Below are 23,351 nucleotides of genomic sequence, written 5' to 3'. Positions count from 1 at the left end.
CTAATTACACATAGCGGTACAGATTGACTACATTGTGTTCTAAAGGAACCAAATAATAAACATGGCAAGTTTTGGTTACCTTTATTCAGCCAACGCGGCCCAAATGCGAAAACATACTTTGGAATCCCTGACGTCACGCTGACGTACCGGCGCTGGGGTTTCGGCGCGAAATTCAAATACTGATACTTCGACCTTCATTTTCTCACCTAATAATCAAACTACTTTTTTTTAAATCACTGCCTGCAGGGTTCTCAAACAATGCTTCATTAGTCTAAAGTGATTTATTGTTTCGCTTTAGTGTCCCTTTAAAAATGATCGTTTGGTGAACTGTGACACTGTCAGGAAGTTGTACTTCGTGCTGGAAAGGAACAACTCAAAATTCGAAAGTAAATTTGTGGAATGCCGACTCTTTTCCTTGCCTCCGATTAATATCCCTACCGCGGGCGAGCGCTTCAGTTTCACCATAGACGACTATAGGTGCCTGTGGCCCACTGTGTTTTAGTGAGTAACTCCTGCGAGAGAAGTGCTCATGTCAGATAACGTGAGCGGGCTTGTGTGTGCAGTCGAAGCAGAGCAGGTGGTCGCGTGACAGTCTGGACCATCGTGTTGCGCCACAGCGTTCACCGAAAAGAGAGAAAGGAGGCCCATGCTTTCTTGTAGCACAAGCTTTCTTTCTTGACGCTGTTGCTTTATGCCAATGAATGTAAACGAAAACGGCATAAGCCGCATGAATATACCGGAAATTACCGGAAAACCGTCGAGCTGCACAGGACGAACATCGCTAGTGTTGAGTACTTCCTGTCTCTCTTCGTGCTTTTGAGCTATGAAGTGCTTTATTTTACGTGTATGTTCGCTCGATCTATATTATAAAATTGAGTTCCTGTGTTTTATACCATTCAATACACTGTGTCTTGTTTCTAGTGTGTTAGTGAGGTTACTCATGTTTCCTGAGGTGCAATTATTCGCGCACACGGTATTGTTGAGAGCCTGTGCCACAACGTGCTACCTGACGTGACCACGGGTGCCGAGACACATGGAAGACACTGCACCGAAATCGGAACTTGAACCGAGGCGGTGTCATTGCTTTTTATTTTTGCACGACAACCTAACAGAAATCAGTATCTTCATTCTGAACTTGGTGTCAGCGTTGTAGACATCACTTAAAAAGTCGGTGGATGCGATCCGCGCTTTTCCACCAGGAGGCCTTGGGGTGTCTTGCCGTCGTTGTTTTGTAGTCGTCGACCGTCTTGTCACCATGGTCAGCTTTAGGTGGCGCTAAATGTTTTCATATTTAGTGGTCCTGTACATCAGCATGTCTGTTTGTGTCGTGTCATCAGGGGCGTAGCCAGGGGGGGGGGATTATGGGGCTTGAGCCCCCCCCCCCCCCGAAATTTTTTCGTGCTGTCATGCGCCGCCGACAAAAACAACTCTCGGCGCCGGAAAGCATGCTCGATTTTGTCTATAATGTCCTGAATTCACGCTCGAAAAGACATTTTAGCGCGAACATTGCGAAATCGGGCTGGACTTCGCGGAAACGCCCATGCATCTGGAGTCACATATCGTAACGCAAGGAGCCCCACCGAGCACAAAATTTCAAGGGCGTTTTGATGGCGAGCGGGCTCGTCTAGGCATGTCGTGGAGGCCGCGGAATCTACGGAGCGCTTGGATTTCAATTCTGAAACTTTAATTGTGGGTATAAAGTTCTCACAACATTTTAAGGTGCATTGACATTTCCAAAGTCGTGCTTTAGATGTTCGAGTCCGGAACTTTGTGGGTTTAATGGTGTTGTAAACATTTGACGCCCAAGGTGCATCGACCTTTATAAAGTCGCACATCGGGATACAAGTTGACAACCACGCAGCGAGGTCCGATGAGACAAAGCGTTGTGGTGGTTCATTTGTGCCATCAGGTCACAGAAAATAATATGAATTTTTTTTCACCTGCGCCAAAGCATCCATGTTAAGACACTTAAGCCACCATTGTAAGTAAGTTATTATTTATTTCTCTACCTAGACTTTTATTCGTGAGGATACATTAGGCTTCGTTCTCGTCTTTTTTTTTTGTTCTCGCAACCCGCGGGCTGCCGATCCAGCCAGAGCGCATGCGTTTTTCTCGTGCTGCATCGACAACCGCGCGGCGCACTTGGATGCGCCTTCGTTTTTCTCTGGCCGACTGCAATTTCACATGGCAGAGTTTTGGACGCTTTCTGGCTAGCAGACGAGAAAAAGAAACAATGCATAGTCGCTCGCCTCCAGCATTGCATGGAATCGACGGAATGCAACGCGTTCGCTTGCGTGCGTAAGGGAGAAAAGCGGGGAGGAAGCGCGCCGCCTTCTGCCGCACGCGATACATTTTGGGAGTGGAGGGAGAGGGGGGGGTGATCTGTGAATCTGTGGTTGCGCAACCCGTTTATTTGCCTTGTTTGACGCATTGTATTTAGTGATTTTTTTCTTAGGTACGTAGATTTATTGGAGACTTATACGTATATTTAAACATTTTGTTGCGAGGTTTTCTGTATATGTGCAGTGAACTTTGTTTCCATTGCCAATTTTTGACCTGTATCACGCTGTATCTTCATATTTGTATATTCCAATGTATCTTCGCATTTCTAATGTTCCGAAGGCGAGTCAAATGAAAGTGAGACAAGCCGCTCCGCGCAATAATGGTTCGGTTCATTATTTTCAAGGCCTGCGCGTAGCACATACGCATCTCATCTACAAGTGACATGCAGAGGTGAGGTTAAATGTTTTTTAATGCTCTCATACACTGGGTTGAACAGGGTTACGTGACATAATGGACACTCCAAAAGTTGAACAGCTTGGTGTCGTGAGGTTTTTGACAAATGAAGATGTTTCTCAAAAAGAAATTATTCGCCATATGGCTGCCGTATGCGTTGAACATTGCGTTTCATTGGCCACTGTGAAGCATTGTAGCGAACTGTTCAAAGAAGGACATGAAAGTTACAAAGACGATCCATGGCCGGGCCAAAGCCACCGTGCAATCATCTCCAACACAATTGAAAAGGCCGTGGTTGCTCAGTGGCTATGGTGTGGGGCTGCTGAGCACGAGGTCACGGCATCGTATCCCGGTCACGGCGGCTGCATTTCGATGGAGGCGAAATGCGAAAACACCCATGTACTTGAATTTAAGTGCACGTCAAAGAACCCCAGATGAGGGTGACGATATTTTGTCTGCAATTGTGACCGGGGATGACTCATGGTGCCGCTACTACTAGCCTGAAACACTACGGCAAAGCTTACAGTGTAAGCATTTGAATTCACCACTCCCAAAGAAAACAAAGGCCGTCATTTCTGCCGGAAAAGTGTTGACTTCTTTTTAGATCGTTAGGGGCCATTATTGATCGAATTTTCTAAACCTGGAGAGACTCTAAATCGTTTCAGATATTGTGAAAGGTCGGATCGACAAACGACGTGGAAAATTGAGCATTGGAAACATCTTGCTTCACAACATTGCCCGTTCCTACGTCGCTGATGTGGTTAATGCGAAAATGGCAAAGTTCAAGTGGGAAACGTTGCAACATTTCTCATGCAGCCCAGACCTGTTGCCTTGCGTCTTCCATATTTGGTAAAATTTAAACACCCATGTACTTGAATTTAAGTGCACGTCAAAGAACCCCAGATGAGGGTGACGATATTTTGTCTGCAATTGTGACCGGGGATGACTCATGGTGCCGCTACTACTAGCCTGAAACACTACGGCAAAGCTTACAGTGTAAGCATTTGAATTCACCACTCCCAAAGAAAACAAAGGCCGTCATTTCTGCCGGAAAAGTGTTGACTTCTTTTTAGATCGTTAGGGGCCATTATTGATCGAATTTTCTAAACCTGGAGAGACTCTAAATCGTTTCAGATATTGTGAAAGGTCGGATCGACAAACGACGTGGAAAATTGAGCATTGGAAACATCTTGCTTCACAACATTGCCCGTTCCTACGTCGCTGATGTGGTTAATGCGAAAATGGTAAAGTTCAAGTGGGAAACGTTGCAACATTCCTCATGCAGCCCAGACCTGTTGCCTTGCGTCTTCCATATTTGGTAAAATTTAAAAAAAAACTGCTCAAGGGAACCAGATTCGTGTCGGAAGATGACGTGTAGTCATTTACAGATTTTTGAGGCAGCAACCCAAGGAGTTTTATGAGACGGGAATTACGCGACTCGTAAGTAGGACAAGCGTCTAAATACTCATGGTGACCACTTTTGAATAAAGTACCCCGTTTATCATATATTCGCATTGGCTCACTTTCATTGGACTCGCCCTCGTATATTTTGCAGAACTCCTGCTTTTTTACATGCGCTCTCTGTTGCGACTATAATTTCGGAGCAATTGCTCGCAATACACGAGCGATGACAGCTGCTCCTGCTGCGCAATGCATTCTAACAAAGGACAGCGTCATTGAGATGTTCCCCTGGTCGTTGCATATGTACGAAAATGTAGACAAGGTTGTTGAATGACATATATATATATATATATATATATATATATATATATATATATATATATATATATATATATATATATATATATATATATATATATTTAGATAGATAGATAGATCCCTCGACTAATTCTATAAGGAGGAGGCCGAGCTGCAAAGTGAGCCCCCCACCAACGAAATTTCTGGCTACGCCACTGCGTGTCATATATTCCTTGGTTTAGCGCCTCCCCTCTCCGCCGGTGCGAAGCGAAGGGACACCTATGTCTGAGAGACCAAACTTTTTATTTAGAACGTGGCGGGGATGCTGCGACTCAAATCTTACGTTCATATTTGTTTTGTGTCATGTATGTGCTCGCGTTGGTGGTCCGTAAAGCGGAATAGGCGTTTGAAAGTCACAAGTGCATTTGCTCTCTGCAAAGGCAACCCAGAAATCGCCCCATCCGACCATATTAACGTGTAGCTAAACATGCCACAATGGTAAATCCGGTATGAGCCCGTATTGCTGGCACTACCAGGAGAAATAAACAATACCATGAGCAGTGAAGTATAGCCGAGAGAAAAAAGAAAGTCAGGATGCCTCCACTCGAACAAATCCACCACGCGCTCGTCCACTAGTCCCGCTGGTGGAGTGTTGCCGTTTGGTTCCTGCTAAACTTTCCCTAATAAACGTGTTCAGTCACTCGGCAACTTGTCCTTACTAATAAATGAGGACGCAAAATACATATGTGCCGAGTCCAATGTCCCTGCGGGAAGACAAATACGTTCATGTTATTAAGCGAAGCCGCTCTACGCGTTAAACGATGAAGGACTGCGTTGTGATTGCCAATGAATGTGGGGCCATGGAGCCGAGCTGGAGTCACCCTCCTCTCTGTCACGTGCTCTTGGTTTGTGTTCCATTGCGAAGGGCTGTGTTAGTTCGCGTGTGGGGGTGTTATGGCTTATCCATGAGTATATGCACGATTGATATGTGCCGCTGTGGCGTGGTTGTTGGGTTCAGATTAATTATGAGGACCATTTAGCGCTGGAGAGTTCAAACATACAGGGGGATAATTTTTAGTTTCACGGAATTTTCAAACATCATCTGTGGCAGATTGCACGATTCTTGTCGCTGAGCTGTATTATTCGAAGAGGCGGGCATTTTTAGCACGCGAAATCGAAAGACAGATTCAAATAATTAGTACAAAAATAAGTTCTTAGTTAATTACCTTACGACACAAATTGCAATTTACGAATTGGAGCCTGTGAATTTGCGAGACGCATCAATTTGAAATGAATTTCTAGAGTTACACCAGTTTTAAGATATTATTTTCCTTAGTTTGATATAAGATACATGGGCGTTCTAGTAACTTTTGTGCTAAAGTGCGTGAAAGAACTTTTTTTGAACAAGGTAAGCAGACCAGAAGTGCATTTTTACGGCTAGTTTGATGAGACATAACTTCAAACTGTTATCATTATGAAATTAATTCTGAGTAGGTACACTTGGCAAACTCAATGGCTGCATTTTGTAAATTGAAATTTGTGCCGTAAAGTCATTATTTAGGAATTATTGGGCATTTGTTAATTAGCCGAACATGTGTTTCAATTTTTCGTGCGAGCGAAAATGTAGCTCATGGACTAGAATTATGGTATCTTCAACAGGCGATTTTTAAAAATTGCATAAAACTTAGAATTGATCGCCCCGCATTTGCACGAGCTGAGCGGTTTGTCCTGTAATCACTGTTTTACCTACCTCAGTTGTTAATTTGTAGTTGGAACCACGTAGTACAGTTTGTCTGTTGCAGGACTCAGCGGCACGTGTGTTCGTATGGACCATTTTGAGTATTTTTCTTTTGCGATGGTAACATACCGTAATGTGTGCGTGCATGATCAGCGTTAAGTTTCTGCATGAATGTTCACTCCCGGCTCTCTCCTTCCAGCCCAGACCTGGGGAAAGAAAGCCGTAGCCACACCATGGCCGCCATTCGTCGGAATTACGCTGCGTTGGGGCCCGTCAAGTACGTTACAAAGAGCGCGAACCTGAGCAGTTGCTTTGTTTTTAAAGTTTAAATACCGTCTGGGATTATACATGCTCAAACCAAGATTAGATTATGAGACACGTCGCAGTGGCCGACTCCGGATTAATTCTGACCACGAGGGGATCTTTAATCTGTCCCCAATGCACGGGACACTGGCGCTTTTTCATTTCGACCCCGTAGAAATGAGGCCGCCACGTCCGGGATCTTAGCCTGCAACCTCGTGCTTAGCAACGCAATACCATAGCCGCTAACCTATCTCGGCATCTTTTGTTTTTAACTTTACAAGCACATATAGCAGGAAAGAAGGCGACACAGAAAAGGAACAAAGTCGCACATTGCAACTATTTATTTTCCGAGAAGAATTCGCCCTTTCCTCATCTTTACGCCGCCCTATTGCTGAAATGCTAAACCAATTTCCCCATGTTTTAATCGTCACCCATACGGTGTCCACTCCGTGCGGTATTGTACCAAGGTTCTTTTGCATAAAAGCATGTAGCGATGACTGCGTGCAAATGCATACATAGTAATTGTAGAACAGGACATATCGAGGGTAAAAAAATTCTGAGCCCTATATGGTCGGTCGGTTAACTACACTGCTTGAAGTCTTTGTGGTTTGAGACATAGGACCTACTAGTATAAAATTATGTATGTATTTTGGCTCTAATCCGTAAAATATGCATCAAGGTACGTGGTGACGGGTAAATTGTGAAGTATTTAAGAAAACAAATAAAGCGGGATGTTTTTTCTGCGTCTAATTAAGGGAATGTAGGTGCCAAGAGAAAAAGCAAAGGATAAATGGAGGTGGGTCTGTTAACCAGAACTAAGCCCTGTACGGGGGGAAGGGAATGGAAAAGAAAAGACTAAATGAAAGTGAGAAAGCTCAGTGTTGATGTGTATTGGAGTCGCCGACATAATTGAAACTACAGTGTTGTATCCGCTCCACTTGCCTTCAGTAATCGTAGCAGCGATCTTGTGGCCTTCTGCAGCTGTGATGTACGAGAACACGGTGCCAAGATCTTGCTCCGTGAGAAAGGTATTTAGTCTTGCTAGTTTTCTGGGGGTGCAGGGTAAGGCTTTCTTCTAAATAGAACGGGCAATCGCCCTGAAAGTGCCATTTCCTCGTTGTCTTTCTGCGTTCCCATTCTCTAGTGCCGAGCAGTGAATCGGATTTATGTTCTAGTCAACCTCCGCGCCTTTCTTTTGTTGCATCTCTCTCATTCTATCTATCTATACCAGTTTCATCGCGTATGTCCATTGCAATGGGCGCTATCGTTTATCCTTCTCAAGAGTGAGTATGCTTTGGTAAATGTAATGCCCGGCGTGAACATCAGAGTGGTCTGTCTTCAATTTTCGGGGAAGGCTAGGTAACAGGCATAGTTGCATAGAAGGGTCCAATTAATCCAAATAATAATGAGAAAAATCACGTGAATACCACAGCTTTAATTTAATATCACGAGTTAATCTTTTAGGTGCTGGACTACGTGTGCTTTTGCAGAAAATCGAAACAAAACGTTTTCCAGGTGAAAACTATATTTTCTAGAATATATGTTAGACAATATTAGAGAATATAAATAGACAATAGTTAGGCCCAATACTGTGTTCACGACAATCCTATTCTGGTTAAGCTCAACAAATAAGGAATTCATGCATCGCATGAATTTCACACTTAAATGCTTGCAAGGGGCTCCGAGGGGATATATATAGCAGTTGTTTCAAGGGGAGGGTATCTTCAAGTAAAAGTGACGCAACTATTGTAACGTGACAGCAACATGTTTAGCTACACGTTAACACTGGACAGCACATGTTATAAGTTACGTGAAATCTAAAGTGCATGTACAGCTTTTTTGTCTAACTATTGGTCTATCAATGTTTTTAGGTTGTGATAGGGGCTTCTTTCTTTAAAATCCTCGACAGTCCCGATTGCTTGAGTCCAACCAATTTGGAACGCTTTGGAATAGTTAGAGGTCACATTAGGGTGAAACTGAAGGAATGCAACGTCGGAGGGAGACGATACCGCACAGGGAATTTCCAATTCGTCCACACACAACCTGCATGGGGGTGCTATAAATAGCATACAAGTGAGGATTGTGCACAGAACACGCGTCGCAGCCGCAGTGCCTTGGCAGTGAAAGCATTAGAAATCGTTAGCAATTAGAAACGTCCTTCTGTCATAAAATGTAAACTTTAGATCTAAGTGAGTACGCTGCGGCTGCCTCTTGATTTGTTTGGTTTTACACAAGTTAGTTGATAGGACCCAAGGTAATATGCTTTTCGAAGCTGAAGGAACACATAATCAATGAAGGATTAATTGGCTACCGCACTGGACGTTGATATATAGTGAAGCAACATAGGTGCATAGGACTCGAGGGACATATCTGTGTACGTATTTCGAAAGAAAGAGGTGCTGCCGATGGCGCCCAGACAGTTAGTGTCGATAACCAGACGGGTTTCTAAGTTTCACTTCGTGACAAAAACGAAAGTTGGGATAGTAGTTACCATTCCTCACGTCTTCTATTCATTATCTTAATTTTGAACCGTCATGTGCCAACGATAATCCGTTGGTGGTATACACCGCAGGTTTCACGAAGTGGCCGTCCTGCTGCTTTGTATTCTTCTGGTGTTCCTCTGGCTCTTCCGGGACCCTATGTTCGCCAGGGGATGGGCCACTTATTTTGGCACCATGTGAGTATCTGTCGAAATGCTTGCTTGCTTGCTTGCCTCGGAGAGGGGCTCACACCCAATATGGGGGATTGGCCAAGAATCGGCTGATTTAAGATAAAGATTATCTGAGTCTGAAAAGAATCACTATTGATAAATTTTGAATGCACCCGCCGTGGTTGCTCAGTGGCTATGGTGTTGGGCTGCTGAGCACGAGGTCGCGGGATCGAATCCCGGCCACGGCGGCCTCATATCGGTGGGGGCGAAATGCGAAAACACCCGTTTACTTAGATTTAGGTGCACATTAAAGAACCCCAGGTGGTCAAAATTTCCGGAGTCCTCCACTACGGCGTGCTTCATAATCAGAAAGTGGTTTTGGCACGTAAAACCGCATAATTTAATTTAAATTTTGAATGGCTAAAGAAATAAAATCTGATAAATTTTAATAATTTAGCAAGGCAATCGTCCTGATTCAGTTATGTACTATCAGCGTCAAATGAAAGTTGAACAGCGGAGCGCGTGGCTCAAGCATAAGCGAAGATATAGTGCGCGCCGTCCAGTCATCACCATTGACAGGCGCGCAAATCCGCTTTGGCCGCACTGCCCGATCCCCCTCTAGTGAGATAATTTCGCTTCTGTTCTGGTTCTTACATTTGAAAGGGAGAAAATAAAAATGAAGCTAAAATATTGCAGTTTACGGCGAGTCTTGTCGCACAGATCGCCGAAACCACAAGTGCTGTCGGCGAGAGCGGCCCGTTGTGCAGTTTGCACCGTCATCGCCGCGCCGCGCGGGCGAATCTACCTTGCGATGACGGTGCAAACTGCACAACGCGCTGCTCTCGCCGACAGCACTTGTGGTTTCGGCGATCTGTGCGACAAGACTCGCCGTAAACTGCAATATTTTAGCTTCATTTTTATTTTCTCCCTTTCAAATGTAAGAACCAGAACAGAAGCGAAATTATCTCACTAGAGGGGGATCGGGCAGTGCGGCCAAAGCGGATTTGCGCGCCTGTCAATGGTGATGACTGGACGGTGCGCACTATATCTTCGCTTATGCTTGAGCCACGCGCTCCGCTGTTCAACTTTCATTTGACGCCGATAGTACCTCCCCATAGCTGAACTAACATCCTTATGATGGTGTCCCAGAGAACAGGCTCCAAAAGATAGAATATCAGGAATCGTATTTAATCCAGCACTATGAAACTGTCTTTCTAAAGCGTGTTTTCTTAATGCGGAAAGACGGCAGCATGAGATGAAGAACTGTTCTGTTGTTTCATCATCACCGCAGTATGAGCGCAAGAACGAGGGCGCCAGACCAGATCGATGCAGATAATAGTTTAATGCAGGCATTCTACATCGAAATTTCGTCAACAGGACTTCAACTTTTCTATTACGGCAGAAGTTTCTGTTCCAAGGAAATAGGAGGTGTCGGCAATCTCTTAAACTTGTTAATGATGTGTTCCAACAATGTTGCATGATTGCCCGTTTCCAGCAGCAGTTATGAAAGCAGACACTGGAAGGATCGGGAGAATTAAACCACTAATGGCAGCTCTCGCCAAGCTGACTGCTAATTTATTTATAGCTAATCCTTTATGACCAGGCACCCATACTAATCTAATGAGTGTAAATTTAGAAGGTATCAAACAATGAAATGTACGTGAAATATGTGAGCTACTATTTGCAGTGAGAGCTGAGCATAAAGATAGAGAATCCATTATTATTACAACTTCAGAGAATGATGAGTTCACTTTTCGTATAGCCAATGTAACCGCCGGAAGCACAGCTATAAATACTAATACGTAGTCAGGAAGTCCAGTCAAAAGCAGAAGAGAAAATTCAAATTCCAGATTTTTCTTCTGTTTGCGACGCCTCTGTCGCTACGAGAGCGTTTATTTTTAGCTCCAATAGGTGATTTTGTAATAGCCCATTTAATATATTGCAAGAGAGGTGTTTTGTGCTGTTCGGGTATATACCGTCAAAAATAATCTGGAGATTCTGTCTCTGACTGCCAATAGGCGGGATATCGCATAATCGTACATCTAAGGAACCAACAAGTGCCTGAACAAGGACGACATGAGGAGTGTGGAACCTAGGCCAGGGAGATCGAAAAGTTATTGCAGGTTGAGAAATAAAAAAATGATCTGTAATTTTATAGGGAATTCATACATCTTTAAGAATGTTTGAACTGTTGATAACCGAAATCTGCACAAAAGAGATGGTAAGTGAGTTTCTACGTATAATACATTGTTGCAACGAACTTTGGTAAACCAAGGCACAGGCGCAAAGCTTCCCGTTCCAGAAGAACAAGGGGATGTAATTTATATGCCGGCACACCCGAATATAGAACACACTCGAAATTCCAAAATTGGCCGTACATACATTTCACAAATCATCACAAGAGAGTCTCTCCGCAGCCCCGATCAACTGTTGCAAAGTCTTCTTGGCATTCCAACCCTCGCACTCCTTTTTTATTTATATATTCAACGTGCTTGCGCCAACTAAGCCGGTTGTCACATATTATGCTCGGGTGTTTTACCGAGTCTGTCCATCGGGCCCGCGACGCAACAGGGAGGCTCGGCCTTTCTGCACCGACTTGGGAGCGGCCCGCTACGTGATGACGCACGTTCCGAAGGACCAGAATGAAGTTTTACCATACCATACCTGAGGTATATTCTGCAGGCGGGGAGCAAGAGAGCAATTTTTGTTGTGGTTGTTCTTGGTGGTGCCTCAAAACATGCCTCGTACCCACAGGGGGGATTGGTCACACTCGGTTGTTTGAAAAGAGTTGTCGAAATCGCTCTCTAGGACCCATCGTCATCTTCCTCGGCCGCCTTTTTATATATAGCGCGCTCCGGCGCGTGTGTCTCGTGCCTCGTGCTGCGAGCTGCGAGGTTAGAAGAAGAATAGCTGCTTCAGGTCCGAACGTTTCTGAGTTCTCTCACGGAAGGTGTGGTTCGACCAGGCGTGTCCAGCGAACGGTGCACTCCAGGACCGGCAACTGGCCAAGCCGACCGAAGACCGCGTGCGCCTCTCTAACGCTGGACCACGTTCTCGTCACAAGACGCCGGAGACGAAGAGTCGCGTCAGCTGCGATCTGCGTCGCAGTACTGGAGCCTCGGATCTTTCCACAACTCAGCGTTTAGCAGCTGCCTTTCATGTAAAAGCTACAGGGCAATGAGTTCATCTGAACGGGACTGGTTCGGCAATTTAGCTCGTCAACCGCCGGCCGGGCCATCTTCTAGCCGGAGTGCGACCCTGCGTGCCGATATGCCGTGTGAACCGCCCGTATACCCCGTGGAGAACTTCGAGCCCAGGCCTCCGCAGGAGCTGGTGTGTACCGAGACCCTGTGGGATGCTCCGGTCGCCGCATTATTTGCTTCATCTACATCCATGGCTGGCTGGCACTTGACACGAGTCCCGGATCTAGTAGCTGCCCCCTGTGTCGCCGAGAGATGTCGGTGTCGCAAGTGGTACATTTGGTTCCCCTCGTGACCAGCACGATCACCCGCCTCACTGTCCGCTGTCCCAACAGAGCGACAGACTCCTCAGCAAAGGTGGCCTTGGTATCGCCGATCCACCATCTAGAGCCTTGCGAGCACGGCAGGGCTCTGGTCCGCATAGCACGACCTATTCTTGAAATATTCACTCACCTGCTCATTAAAGCACTCATTGGCGTGCTCCCTGTGTTCATTGTTTTATCGCTTATTTCTATCTTTTCACTAACCGAATGACTAATAGGAAGTGCAAAACACAGTCTGGCGGAGCTCCGAACGAGAAGTTCGGAGCTCCGCTAGACTGTGTTAAGAGTGTTAAGAGTGCCTAAGAGAAACCAAAGCGACCCATTCACTAATTAACCTATTAATTAGACGAGTGCCACGAATTCGCGACATGCGGAATAATTGTGTACACATTAACGCGCAGAAATTACGGGTTAGTTTTGGTCTTTGTGTGTTCTCGATAGACTCCTCCTTCGTGCAAAAATCAGCCACGAAAACATATTTAGTGGCGTAGGGTACGCTTCTCATGGAGCCAGCGCCAGCTTCGGGCGGCAGCATCAGCATGTGGGGCACTGGACACTTGTATAAGGCACGCGGCAGAGGTGCACCCTAACTGTAACGAACAGATGGTTTTTACATGCCTATCTCAGCCTCAATGAACACATGAACGCCTTCTTCAACATTCATCAGCACTTGTGACCAGTAAGACCGACTTTATAAGGTCCAGTAACATGAAAAGCGTTTCAGAAGAGAAGAACCAGCCATTAGTATAAAGTATGTGTCCGTATTAATAAATTTTCGCCATTGGTCGAAGATGGACCGAATGCCCAGTGTGGCGAATTTACCACATGCCAATTTTTAAATATAGCAGTGCAATGAACATTTCCAGTGTAGATTTTAATAAAAGGGCAAGCACCAAATACACCACAAAGTTTGAAATTGTTTCTCCAGTTTAAAATAAATCAGGCATCAAAGGGTTAATAAAAGGACACTATATTAACTTCTTAGCTACACACTTGACGGCCGCCGCCGTGGTGGCGTAGTGGCTGCGGCGTTACGTTGCTAAGCACGAGGTCGTGGGATCGAATCCCGGCCAAAACGCCCTTGTACCGTGAATTCGGTGCACGCTGAAGAGCCCCAGGTGCTTAAATATCCCACTACGCGGTGCCTCCTAATCAGATGGTGTTTTGGGCGGTTCACACTCCACATCTTAATTTTTAATGCACTTTACGGCATGTGTTTATATTGAAGAGTTGATAGGAATCGTCCTAACACTGTAGTTCCGAGTTTCTACGTTTAGACGTGGCCACGTGGACCGAAGTAACGGCGTCAAATGATTCGTCCAATTTATCTGATTACGCACACGTCCCCGCGAAGGCGCGGCTGCTGCGGCGAGCTACCTCGCATGTGGTGCGGCAGCGTAAAAGAGGAACTCGCCGTAGCGCGATAAATCGGCCTGTCTCACTCCTGGTGCTAAGGTGACTACGCGCGCAAACACGAGTTGACAAAACAGCGAATCGGGAATTATCTTTTGAGTAGAGGGCAGTGCGATGACAACTTCATTTTACCCCACGCTTTTACGCCACAGAGGGGTTGGATGAAGTTCCGTGCTTCGGGGTGACCCGTGCGTGATTATGTAAGTTCAACGAATAATGTGACGCCGGTTATTGCGGCCTGCATCGCCATTTCAAAATGAAGAAACCTGCAGGTAGACTTTTATGACGATCACCTTCAACATTATATAAGCATGTGCTCTAAAGTTGGGAACTTTATAGTTAGTTACTGTAATTAATTTTATTAGGGGTTGAATTTCTTTGTTGTCTGTTTCAAAAGATGTGTGCCTGGGCAGATAATTAATCAGTAGTTACGTAATTAAGAACAGCAAGTGTTTTAAGTAACGGGTTTTTTGGTCGAAACGTTAGCGATGTGCATTATTTTATACCTTGCTATTTTTTATTGGGTTTAAGGGCTAAATTTGGCGTCCTAAGAGCAAGAATTATGCACGAAATGCTTTATTGGAAGCGAATGCTTACGTTCGGTAATAAATGGTCTTTTGCGTGTGCTTCAAATTGCAGAAAACCCAAGGACGCCACAGCGGTGACCATACCGGTGATCCTGCTCTTCATGATTCCATCGAAGCCTTGGGAGGGTGCCAAAAGTCCTTCCTTGCTGTCTTGGGAAATGGTGCAAGCTAAGCTGCCGTGGAGCGTCATTTTACTGATTGGCAGCGGGTTCGCCATCGCCGAAGGCATGAGGGTGAGCAAATCGCAATTTCCAGATGCGCAGCACACAACGCTATTTCTTTGCACCTGTGTTGTCGCTTGCTGATGACATTGCGTTTTCACTAATGCGACGGGTCAGTGTGACTTTCTGGAAGGTCCATTGATCTAGGACTGCTTTTGATGTAAAGCGTGTTAAGAAAAAAAAATCACAGTGCCATTCTTCGGTAACTCGTTATTGCGAACACGTAAAGCTCAAGAAAGCTTTAACTTTGTGTTTTATGTGTCTAATGCTGAAGAAAATCTGTCTTTACCTTGGAAGTTTCTAGAAAAAATGAAACTGTTGCAACAGTTGCAAGGCTTTGTACTGACCACAAATGCATTGCGAAGACTTTTGGCCAAATATTGGCGGCTAATGAAGTTCCATGAAGTACATATATATACGGAATGCATATTAATCATTGTCGTCGTACTACAGGTAGAAATTTGTTACCTCTCGCATCCATGGGCTATTTACTTCGTCAATGAAGATGTCCTTTGACTACAGCCTAGCTTGCTTTCACAGCGACTTTAATTTTGTTAAACTGCGCTCCCCTGGCCGCCCTGGTAGGATTGTTGCTGACGAGATGGTGACATGTGAATTTGCCTGCGTTCTCGTGTTGTGGTGGTGACGACGCGCTTATGCGATGCCCCGCGTATAACGAGTGTGCTTCCCACGTAACGGTGTAAGGGATATTTCTTTTTTGATTTTTTTTATATCGTGATATGTAGCTACCGAACACATCGACAGACTAAGATATCGTGGTAGTTGAACCGGGCGACCAAAATAGCTGCCTAGCGTGGACAGCGCAAAAGCAGCACGGGGACGAAAACAACACGGAACGTGCTGTTTTTCAACTGTTTACGTTTAATGTGGATTAGGAATTGGCCCACTCAGCCACCTTACTAAAGGCAGCAGGTGAATGATTCTGAATTTTGGATTGTGTTGTAGTCACGTGCTTCGAGCTGCAACAAACGGTGCGCTATAACGTAAAGCTACTCCAATCCGCTTCTCTTCCGCTACTCCCATTAGCCCTTCACAATTGGTCAAACACTTTCGGGTCATGCCCACATCGCCTGTCTGTCACGCGACGTCCCGAAAACTACAAAGACAGTTGTCTGATTGAACGTGTGCACATTGATTACGCACGATTAGGCCCAAATGATAAAAAAAAAATTACCGCCCGAGCACTCCGTACAGATGGTTAACCAACGAAGCAGAAACGTGCGGCCTCGGTGTTTATCGACGGTTCATCAAAGGACGGCTCGGCAGGCTGCCGGATCCTCGGCACGCAGTTGCTGGTTGCGCTCGGCTGCACGAGCCTGTTCTTGTGCCCGGGCTGCAACATCGGCAGCGCATAGACGAGCTCGTTCCCGTTTCTGCTCGCGACGTTGCTGATGGAAAGCCAATCGCGCGCCTTTCTTCCTTTTATTTTTTCGCGCATGCGTATGGGGTTGCGCCGGAGGAGTTTTCGGCGTACAGGTGACAAACGCACGGACGGAGAAATCTGCTAGCCACATACACCTTAGATATAATAATTATTTCCGATCCTACGCCTTTTTCGTCCTTAGCCCTCTGCATGGGTCAAAAATTCACTGGCTGCGCCCAGTTCGCCCGTTTGCCACGCGACGTCACACAGCCGCGAGAACTCACCATGTCGAAGGGATGTGTACGCTGTAAAGATGCATTAATATACCAAACAAAACTGCAATATTTTCAGTACAGCCTTAGATGGCCGCGTTTCAGAAGGGAATTGAAGATGGCTGCCCGCCGATCGATCTGGCACTGGCTAATCGTAGCTGCCGGGAACCAGGGGTTTCTTTGTTTATAATAAATATTTGGGTGGCAGCATAACATTATCGAGCGATTTCGGCACGTATACGCCATCACTTTGAAAACTTTTCTTAGCTTAAAATCTGTTTTAGAAGCAATTTAGCTACCCGCTGCATGTGGCCGCGATTTTCGACCAGCCCCCGTAGCCTAAGCAAGGGAAAATTGACCAATCGCCGACGCTGGCACTACTCTCCTGCCCGCTTATCTACTTTCACTGCACTAGCTCGGCTCCACCCACGTCCTCTCCATATCCGTGCGCTTTCGTGCCTCTTGTCAGCCAATTTGATAAGAAAAACCTGCCAAAGTAGGCAATGTTATTCGCTTTGAAATCAAACCCAAGTGACATCCTATATGTGAAGATAGCGTTTGATTTGACTGTTTAAATAACGCTGTGGGTCACCACCCGATGCTTGCGTCTACGTTTACGCGAATTTGATGGCAGAAAATTGGAATAAAAGAGAAATGGAATAGTTTTAACGTTATGTAGTCCATGCTTTGCAGCGTATTGAAACTTGAACTTGTCATTGTGTGAGTTTTCTTTATAACACGATGTCTTCGAATATAATGTGTTCTTTGGGTGCTTGCTGTAAACATGGTCGATAGAGTGGCATCTTAAAATTATTGACCTGTGTGCAAGGTTGGTGCAGGTATACTTGGCTTAGAAGGTGCAGCCATTTGGGCAATATATAATGCTTGCAGCTGATCTTGCTTTTTCATGCAGTGTCTGCATCTTAGCAAACCAGGAGTCAGCACGCGGACTTTGACAATGACACTGAAAACGTAGAGTTTTCCCGTACATTGACGTGCGTTTACGGTACGTTACCGTACATTACCGTACATTTCCGCACATTTCCGCACATTTCCCTTACATTGCTACTCATCTATTGTAGCGCTCTGTAGATTCAAGTGCTTTCAAGTGGTGAAGGAAGTCACCTTTAAATAGTGGGAGAAGCTTGGAACAGTCAGTAGCAGGCCTATTTAAACATAATGTGAACGACAGTTAGTTCAAAGGCAGCAGGCGCAGGATCAGATCCCGGTGCGGCGGCCGCATTTCTATGGAGGCGAAGTGCAAGGATACGTGTGTACCCACCTCATAATCATATCGCGTTTTTGGCCCGTAAAACCTCAGAATTTAAGTGGGCATGGTTTGCTATAGCTCAATAAAGTGTTCAACGTCGCCGCCAAGCGAGCAGCTATAGATTGTGAGACACATTTCACTTGGAACATTGGCCGCGTTCACCCGCATTGTGTGCGTGTGTGTACATATATATATATATATATATAGTATCGCGAGCCCTCTGTCACAGAAACAGTAGGGAAACCTATAGCTTCTTCATTAAGGAGTCCTAGCATTATATATATATATATATATATATATATATATATATATATATATATATATATATATATATATATATATATATATATATATATATATATATATATATATATATATATATATATATATATATTGTTGTTACGTGTGGCAAAACACAGATGAAGGAGGCTATATACAGGGTATTTATAATTACAGGGCTGCTTTATAATTTGAGAATAATAATATTTTTGACGAGGATGGGGCCTAAGCGATGTTTCCAGGTCGTCCCTTCAAAACTTTCCCTTTTCTCTCGTATCGCTTGTTAAACATCTCCAGGTTTCTGGGCTGTCGGAACTCTTGGGCCAGAAACTCGCCACCTTGGGCCACATGCCCCCCGTGCCACTCATGATCTGCCTGAGTATCGTCTCTTCTTTTATGTCTGAACTGGTCAGCAACTCGGCAACGTGCACCGTTCTCCTGCCAGTTTTTGATGAATTGGTGAGTAGAAAGTTATGGAGCATCGCTGTGGTTTCTATTGCGGTGCGATGTGAATTTAGCAAGCTAGATCGAAATTGAGTTTACGCTGGCACACGAAGGAAAAAAAAGCGGGATTAGACCGTGTAGGGAGTACTACACAACGACGTATTTGTTCACATGTTATCTCGATCCCCTCACGTAAAAAGTTAATTTTGCATAAAGACAACGACAATTCAGTATTATTTGTAGTTATCATGTCATGACACTCATCCATACCAGTAAAATTCTAGCTCTTTGAGGTTTATCTTATATAACCCCCAACGAACAGTCGAGATCAATCTTTCGTGCTCTTTTCCTAGGATTCAGCACTCGCTATTTTGCTGTCAGGAACGATATGTCACACTTGTACGCTCACTCAATTCTTGACCTTTAGTGAGACTACCGGGAGGACAGCGTTAAAGAAAGTAAATGCACACCAGATTTATACCGATTATTGTTGTCGGATAAAATAAGCCCCAAAGGAGGCTGCATATTTTTACAGTAAACATCGTAAACGCACTTCGTCACAGTGAGTGGCAATTATTAAAAAAAACTAACTCGATTGCCTACCGACTGATCTCGGCGTAAGGAACTCGCAGTATACAGAAATACAATTCAGTGACAAGTAGCGCCTGTCTGAAACTGCGACCACTTTCATAGAAATCATGCTCTCTGGATCTTTTTTCTGTGTTTTTTGCTCAAGGCCAAGGATCTGCATGTGAACCCGCTGCTGTTCTTGATTCCGGCGACCATTGCTAGCAACTACGCCTTTTTACTGCCTGTTGGAACGCCGGCGAACGCCATGGTATACGAGCAGGGTCGGCTCACTCTGATGGAAATGGTACGTTGATATCAGAAAACACGGACAGATGATTTGGTATTATTACGGGACTTTGTTGATCACTGCTGTTCAGACTTACAGAAGCTACAGCTGTGGCTCGCCTATTCGGACGTGCGAGAGAACACGCTTGACCATCGCACCATTTTGTCGCAGCTATTGAGCTTTCAATGCTCCAGACGATGGGCGTACTCAGGGATGGATAGCACACTGACTTGTTGGTATCGCGCTATGTACAACGTAGTGGAAACGTTGCAGGCTTGTCTATCGTGTTTCGGACCATGTTTTCGCTACAGTCTGCGTAATTAGCAGGACAGCTAATCGAAATCAACGTTTTCAGCCCGCAAGGCCGTATTCATTCTCAACATTAGGCTGCTACCATGCACAACTGCATTTACTGTATTAGCATGCTTAGACTTGTCTGCCCTCGTGTTTATTTCTGCTTCACAGATAGTGCGAGTGACATTGTAGAGAAGCACCGCTGGATGCGGATGGAAGCAAACATCGCAGAAAAATACTGAGACATTGAATGCGGCATAGCACATCAGTGGATACCAGACTGTTGCGGCAGTTGTGGTAATTACATTTGCGGATGAGGCCGACCGATCTGCCCACAATGATGTCCAAAGTATAGCGATACTGTCTACAACCAATGCAGCTACAGCGTTCACTTCGACATTTCGATTAATAGAGCCCGACCTTATACACTGGTACAGTGGAGCTTGACAGAACTTACCAACCCTCGCCTTCATATGGCAAATCGATTCTGCAGAAGCCCCCACGTTGGAGGAAAGTACATAAAAGGTAGAAATTGTCAAAATCAAAGCATTTACAAATGGCCATTCATTCGACGTCGAAGTGGCCCACAGCCCTACGTGCGAGAACTTTGGCTGGGAGAATTGTGCCTTTGCTACAGTGAGTCGAGAAAAAAAATCGACCGCAATAGACAGACTGAACATTGGTCCCTTGTCGCAAGAAAGAATCCTGGGAGACCGATCTATACCTTCGTCAACACAGGAGACGTTGAATGCGTTGCTGCGTTTATTGAGGACATGCGAACTGAGTGACCGGCTTTGAGAGTTGTCGTGGGCTACATCGCGCTTATGTGCATTCCTTTTCTTGTTTGTTTTATTTTATATCCCCTTTCCTATCACCTATATACTCCCCATTTACTCCTTTTCCGCAGCGCTTGATAGCCGGTTGGTCTACACGCTGACTAACCTCGCTATCTTCTTCGTCCACCTCGAGCTTCACTCAGTCGAACAGGTTTCGGATTGCTGTTGCCTCTGATTAGGCGTGGACGTACGTGGTCTGAGGTGGTATACCTATGACATTTCGTTCGTGCACCAGTCGACGATCTGTGCAGCACGGGCACTTGCGGAATCGGAAGTATTCCTACCGGTGAAATATTTGGTTGTGGTCAACGTGGTACATGGCTTTGAATCTTAGTATACGGTGAGAGTAGGAGGAAACGTGTCCTTACAATAGGCGGCCGCTTGTTTACTTCGCAGGTGCTACCCGGATTCCTGGCTAAAACCATCACCATGGCGGTCACCGTTCTACTGACGTGCGTGCTTGGAGACCCGATCTTCGGCATGTTCCAAGAAGCTGAGTGGGCGTCGCATGCCATCGTGGGCAACTACAGCACATCTATCCCAGACCTAAGCTAGCGGTTTCGTAGAACCTGAAACACGGACGCGTAACACGTGAAAAATGAAAGCCATAAATAGGTCCTGTAAACTCATTATCACTGAAACCCAAACACACGACAGTGCAACAAAACCTAATGCCACAGCACGTTACCTGGCGTCCCGTTCTGTCACCTTGGCGCGTTTGCGCTTTAGTTATAACGTTGCAGTGCCACCAAAACTATACATTGCCATTCTTGGCACTTCGTAAAAATTTTCACAGCCAATAAGCCGCCTCCTCCCACGTGTAGTGGTACGATTCCACTTGTCAGCTCATATCTGTTCGATACGGCCTTGAATTGCAGATATATTACGCCCTGCGAAGCTCCAGCAGTTTGAGCAACCAAGCGGATTGCTCCTTCCGCCCCTAACCCCACCTTGTATATTTTTTTGTGTGTAATCCTTCCAAAATGTTCTAGAATGCTGTTCGATCAAGCCTGCCAAGAGTAGCCTTTACTTTGAATTGCAGACTTATCTGCACCGTGAACCCAATACGTGAGTGGAAGTGTGCGCCCGGAAGGTGGCAATGTTTGACTCGCATGTTTCGGGCAGGGATTTAGGTAAGAAGTGTTCCTGATGCGACATGAAACCTGAATTCAGTGATGTTTGAGTGTCAAAATAGAGTGGCATAGAAACGCTGCGTATACCTGGTGATACGGGAAGGCACAAGAAGAACTTTCCGCCACAGCGCTCAGGGATGAGTGGGACGGACCTGCGAACTCTACCCGCACATGACGCAGCACATGTTGGAAGATAAGAAATCCAGAAGTACGGCCGTTTTCAGCGGCATTTATAGGCGTATCGATTTATTACCTTTTTACTGCCGATTTACCGATGTTATTACCGATTTTATACCGATTTATTACCTCTGCAAATGCTAGTCATGCTCGCATACCATTCCTAAAAGGACCTGAAAAAGCACACGAGGCTATATACGGAAAGTTGCATAACATGGAGAAAGGTTAACTGGCAACTATATCCTAGAACCGAAAGTAATCGTACGGAAGGTGCAGTTTTTTATCACGACTAAAAAGCATCCAACCAACTTACAGGTCGAGCTGCATGTGTTGGAGAATGATTATTCATCACTCAAATGAACCACATAAAATGACAAAAATAAAGATGAAGCTCACGTTTTGTACACATTGAATGAATGGTGTAATGAAGTGCAGCGCTAACCGCACAATAAAACAATCTCAATACGGAGAACTGTCGGTTTTCTTTTGTTATGGCAAAGCAGCCTGCATAATTAAAGTAAATAAATAAATGCAGCAGATCCAGCGTGTCCTGTTGGAATCTTGTACATTGAAGCTTACGAGTCAGTGTTCACGCGCACTTTCTCATTTGGCTCAAGGATGTTCCGAACGAGTTCTGCAATGCCATGTACCTTTGAACGCAACCAGCGTGATAGGAGTTGGAAGAGGCGAGCTGGCTTTCTGTGCCATTTGTTTGGGGTACCCGACCTCCTCTTGGATGCGTAGATGCGACCGTCCACGCATTTGCCAGGCAGCGTGGCGCATGCGCAACGGGAGCCCATCTCATCCGATGCCCTCTGTGCCATAGAGTTAATGTAACCGACTCTAGAGGAAAAGCTGGGCCGAAAAGGGGAAAACCGCTGGGGCGCCGCCCTGTGGCTACTTGCCAATGTGGCCAGCGCAATTACTATTGCAAGGGCTGAAAATAAGCACAGGTCGCCTCATGCTTTGTCATTAAAAAACGCATACCTGATGGCTTTATGAAGGTGATGTGTGAATATTAGGTTTACAGAAAGCATTTGCTAAGTCCATAATTTATGTAATTCAGTATGTACGCATTCATTCAATAAAGCATGGCGCCAATTTTGGTTTCTAATCTCTGTGTTTTTGGATGCGTAGTACTTTCGTAAAGTTTAGGTTTGACATGTGATCGCGCGACGACATCGGTCGCTATTGCACCTTCGTGCCTTTTGTGCCTCACCCAAGCATCGAAGGGCTCCGGCATTTGCCATCACACGCAAGTAAGCGTATGTACCTTCTTATTCAGAACATCACGCGAGTAGACAGCTCTCGTGATGCATCGCAATCATTTGATAAGCGTGAAAGTAGAGCATTTTTTTTTTACATGCGGAGAAATGTTTTTATTTGAAGGTTTCCCTTCAGTAATAGGGAATTGCTGGACAGGTGGTTCAGCGCAATCGGAATTGTAATGGCGAATCTAGAAGCAAGTCACAGAATCTGTTTAAGTGTTGCACTTTGAACAATCATGCTTTCACAAAGGCCGCAACTGAAATACAGT

General features: G+C 45.3%; 1 protein-coding gene across 1 annotated transcript in view; it reads left to right on the top strand.

Annotated features, from left to right (window-relative positions):
• LOC135897596 (Na(+)/dicarboxylate cotransporter 3-like) overlaps positions 1-22,862 on the top strand; it is a 51,602-nt gene extending 28,740 nt beyond the window's left edge. Inside the window, exons 9-14 of the mRNA XM_070528758.1 lie at positions 6,372-6,449; positions 9,048-9,152; positions 14,701-14,881; positions 18,372-18,533; positions 19,255-19,392; positions 20,901-22,862. Coding sequence (XP_070384859.1) covers positions 6,372-6,449; positions 9,048-9,152; positions 14,701-14,881; positions 18,372-18,533; positions 19,255-19,392; positions 20,901-21,059 — 823 coding nt within the window. The 3' untranslated portion in view covers positions 21,060-22,862. The remainder of the gene's footprint in view (positions 1-6,371; positions 6,450-9,047; positions 9,153-14,700; positions 14,882-18,371; positions 18,534-19,254; positions 19,393-20,900) is intronic.
• Positions 22,863-23,351: the final 489 nt, after the last annotated feature.

This window comes from Dermacentor albipictus, unplaced genomic scaffold, assembly GCF_038994185.2.
Source record: "Dermacentor albipictus isolate Rhodes 1998 colony unplaced genomic scaffold, USDA_Dalb.pri_finalv2 scaffold_14, whole genome shotgun sequence".
Classification (NCBI taxonomy): Eukaryota; Metazoa; Arthropoda; class Arachnida; order Ixodida; family Ixodidae; genus Dermacentor; species Dermacentor albipictus.
The sequence above is the reverse complement of the archived record's forward strand: the minus strand, read 5'-3'. Positions and strand labels throughout refer to the sequence as shown.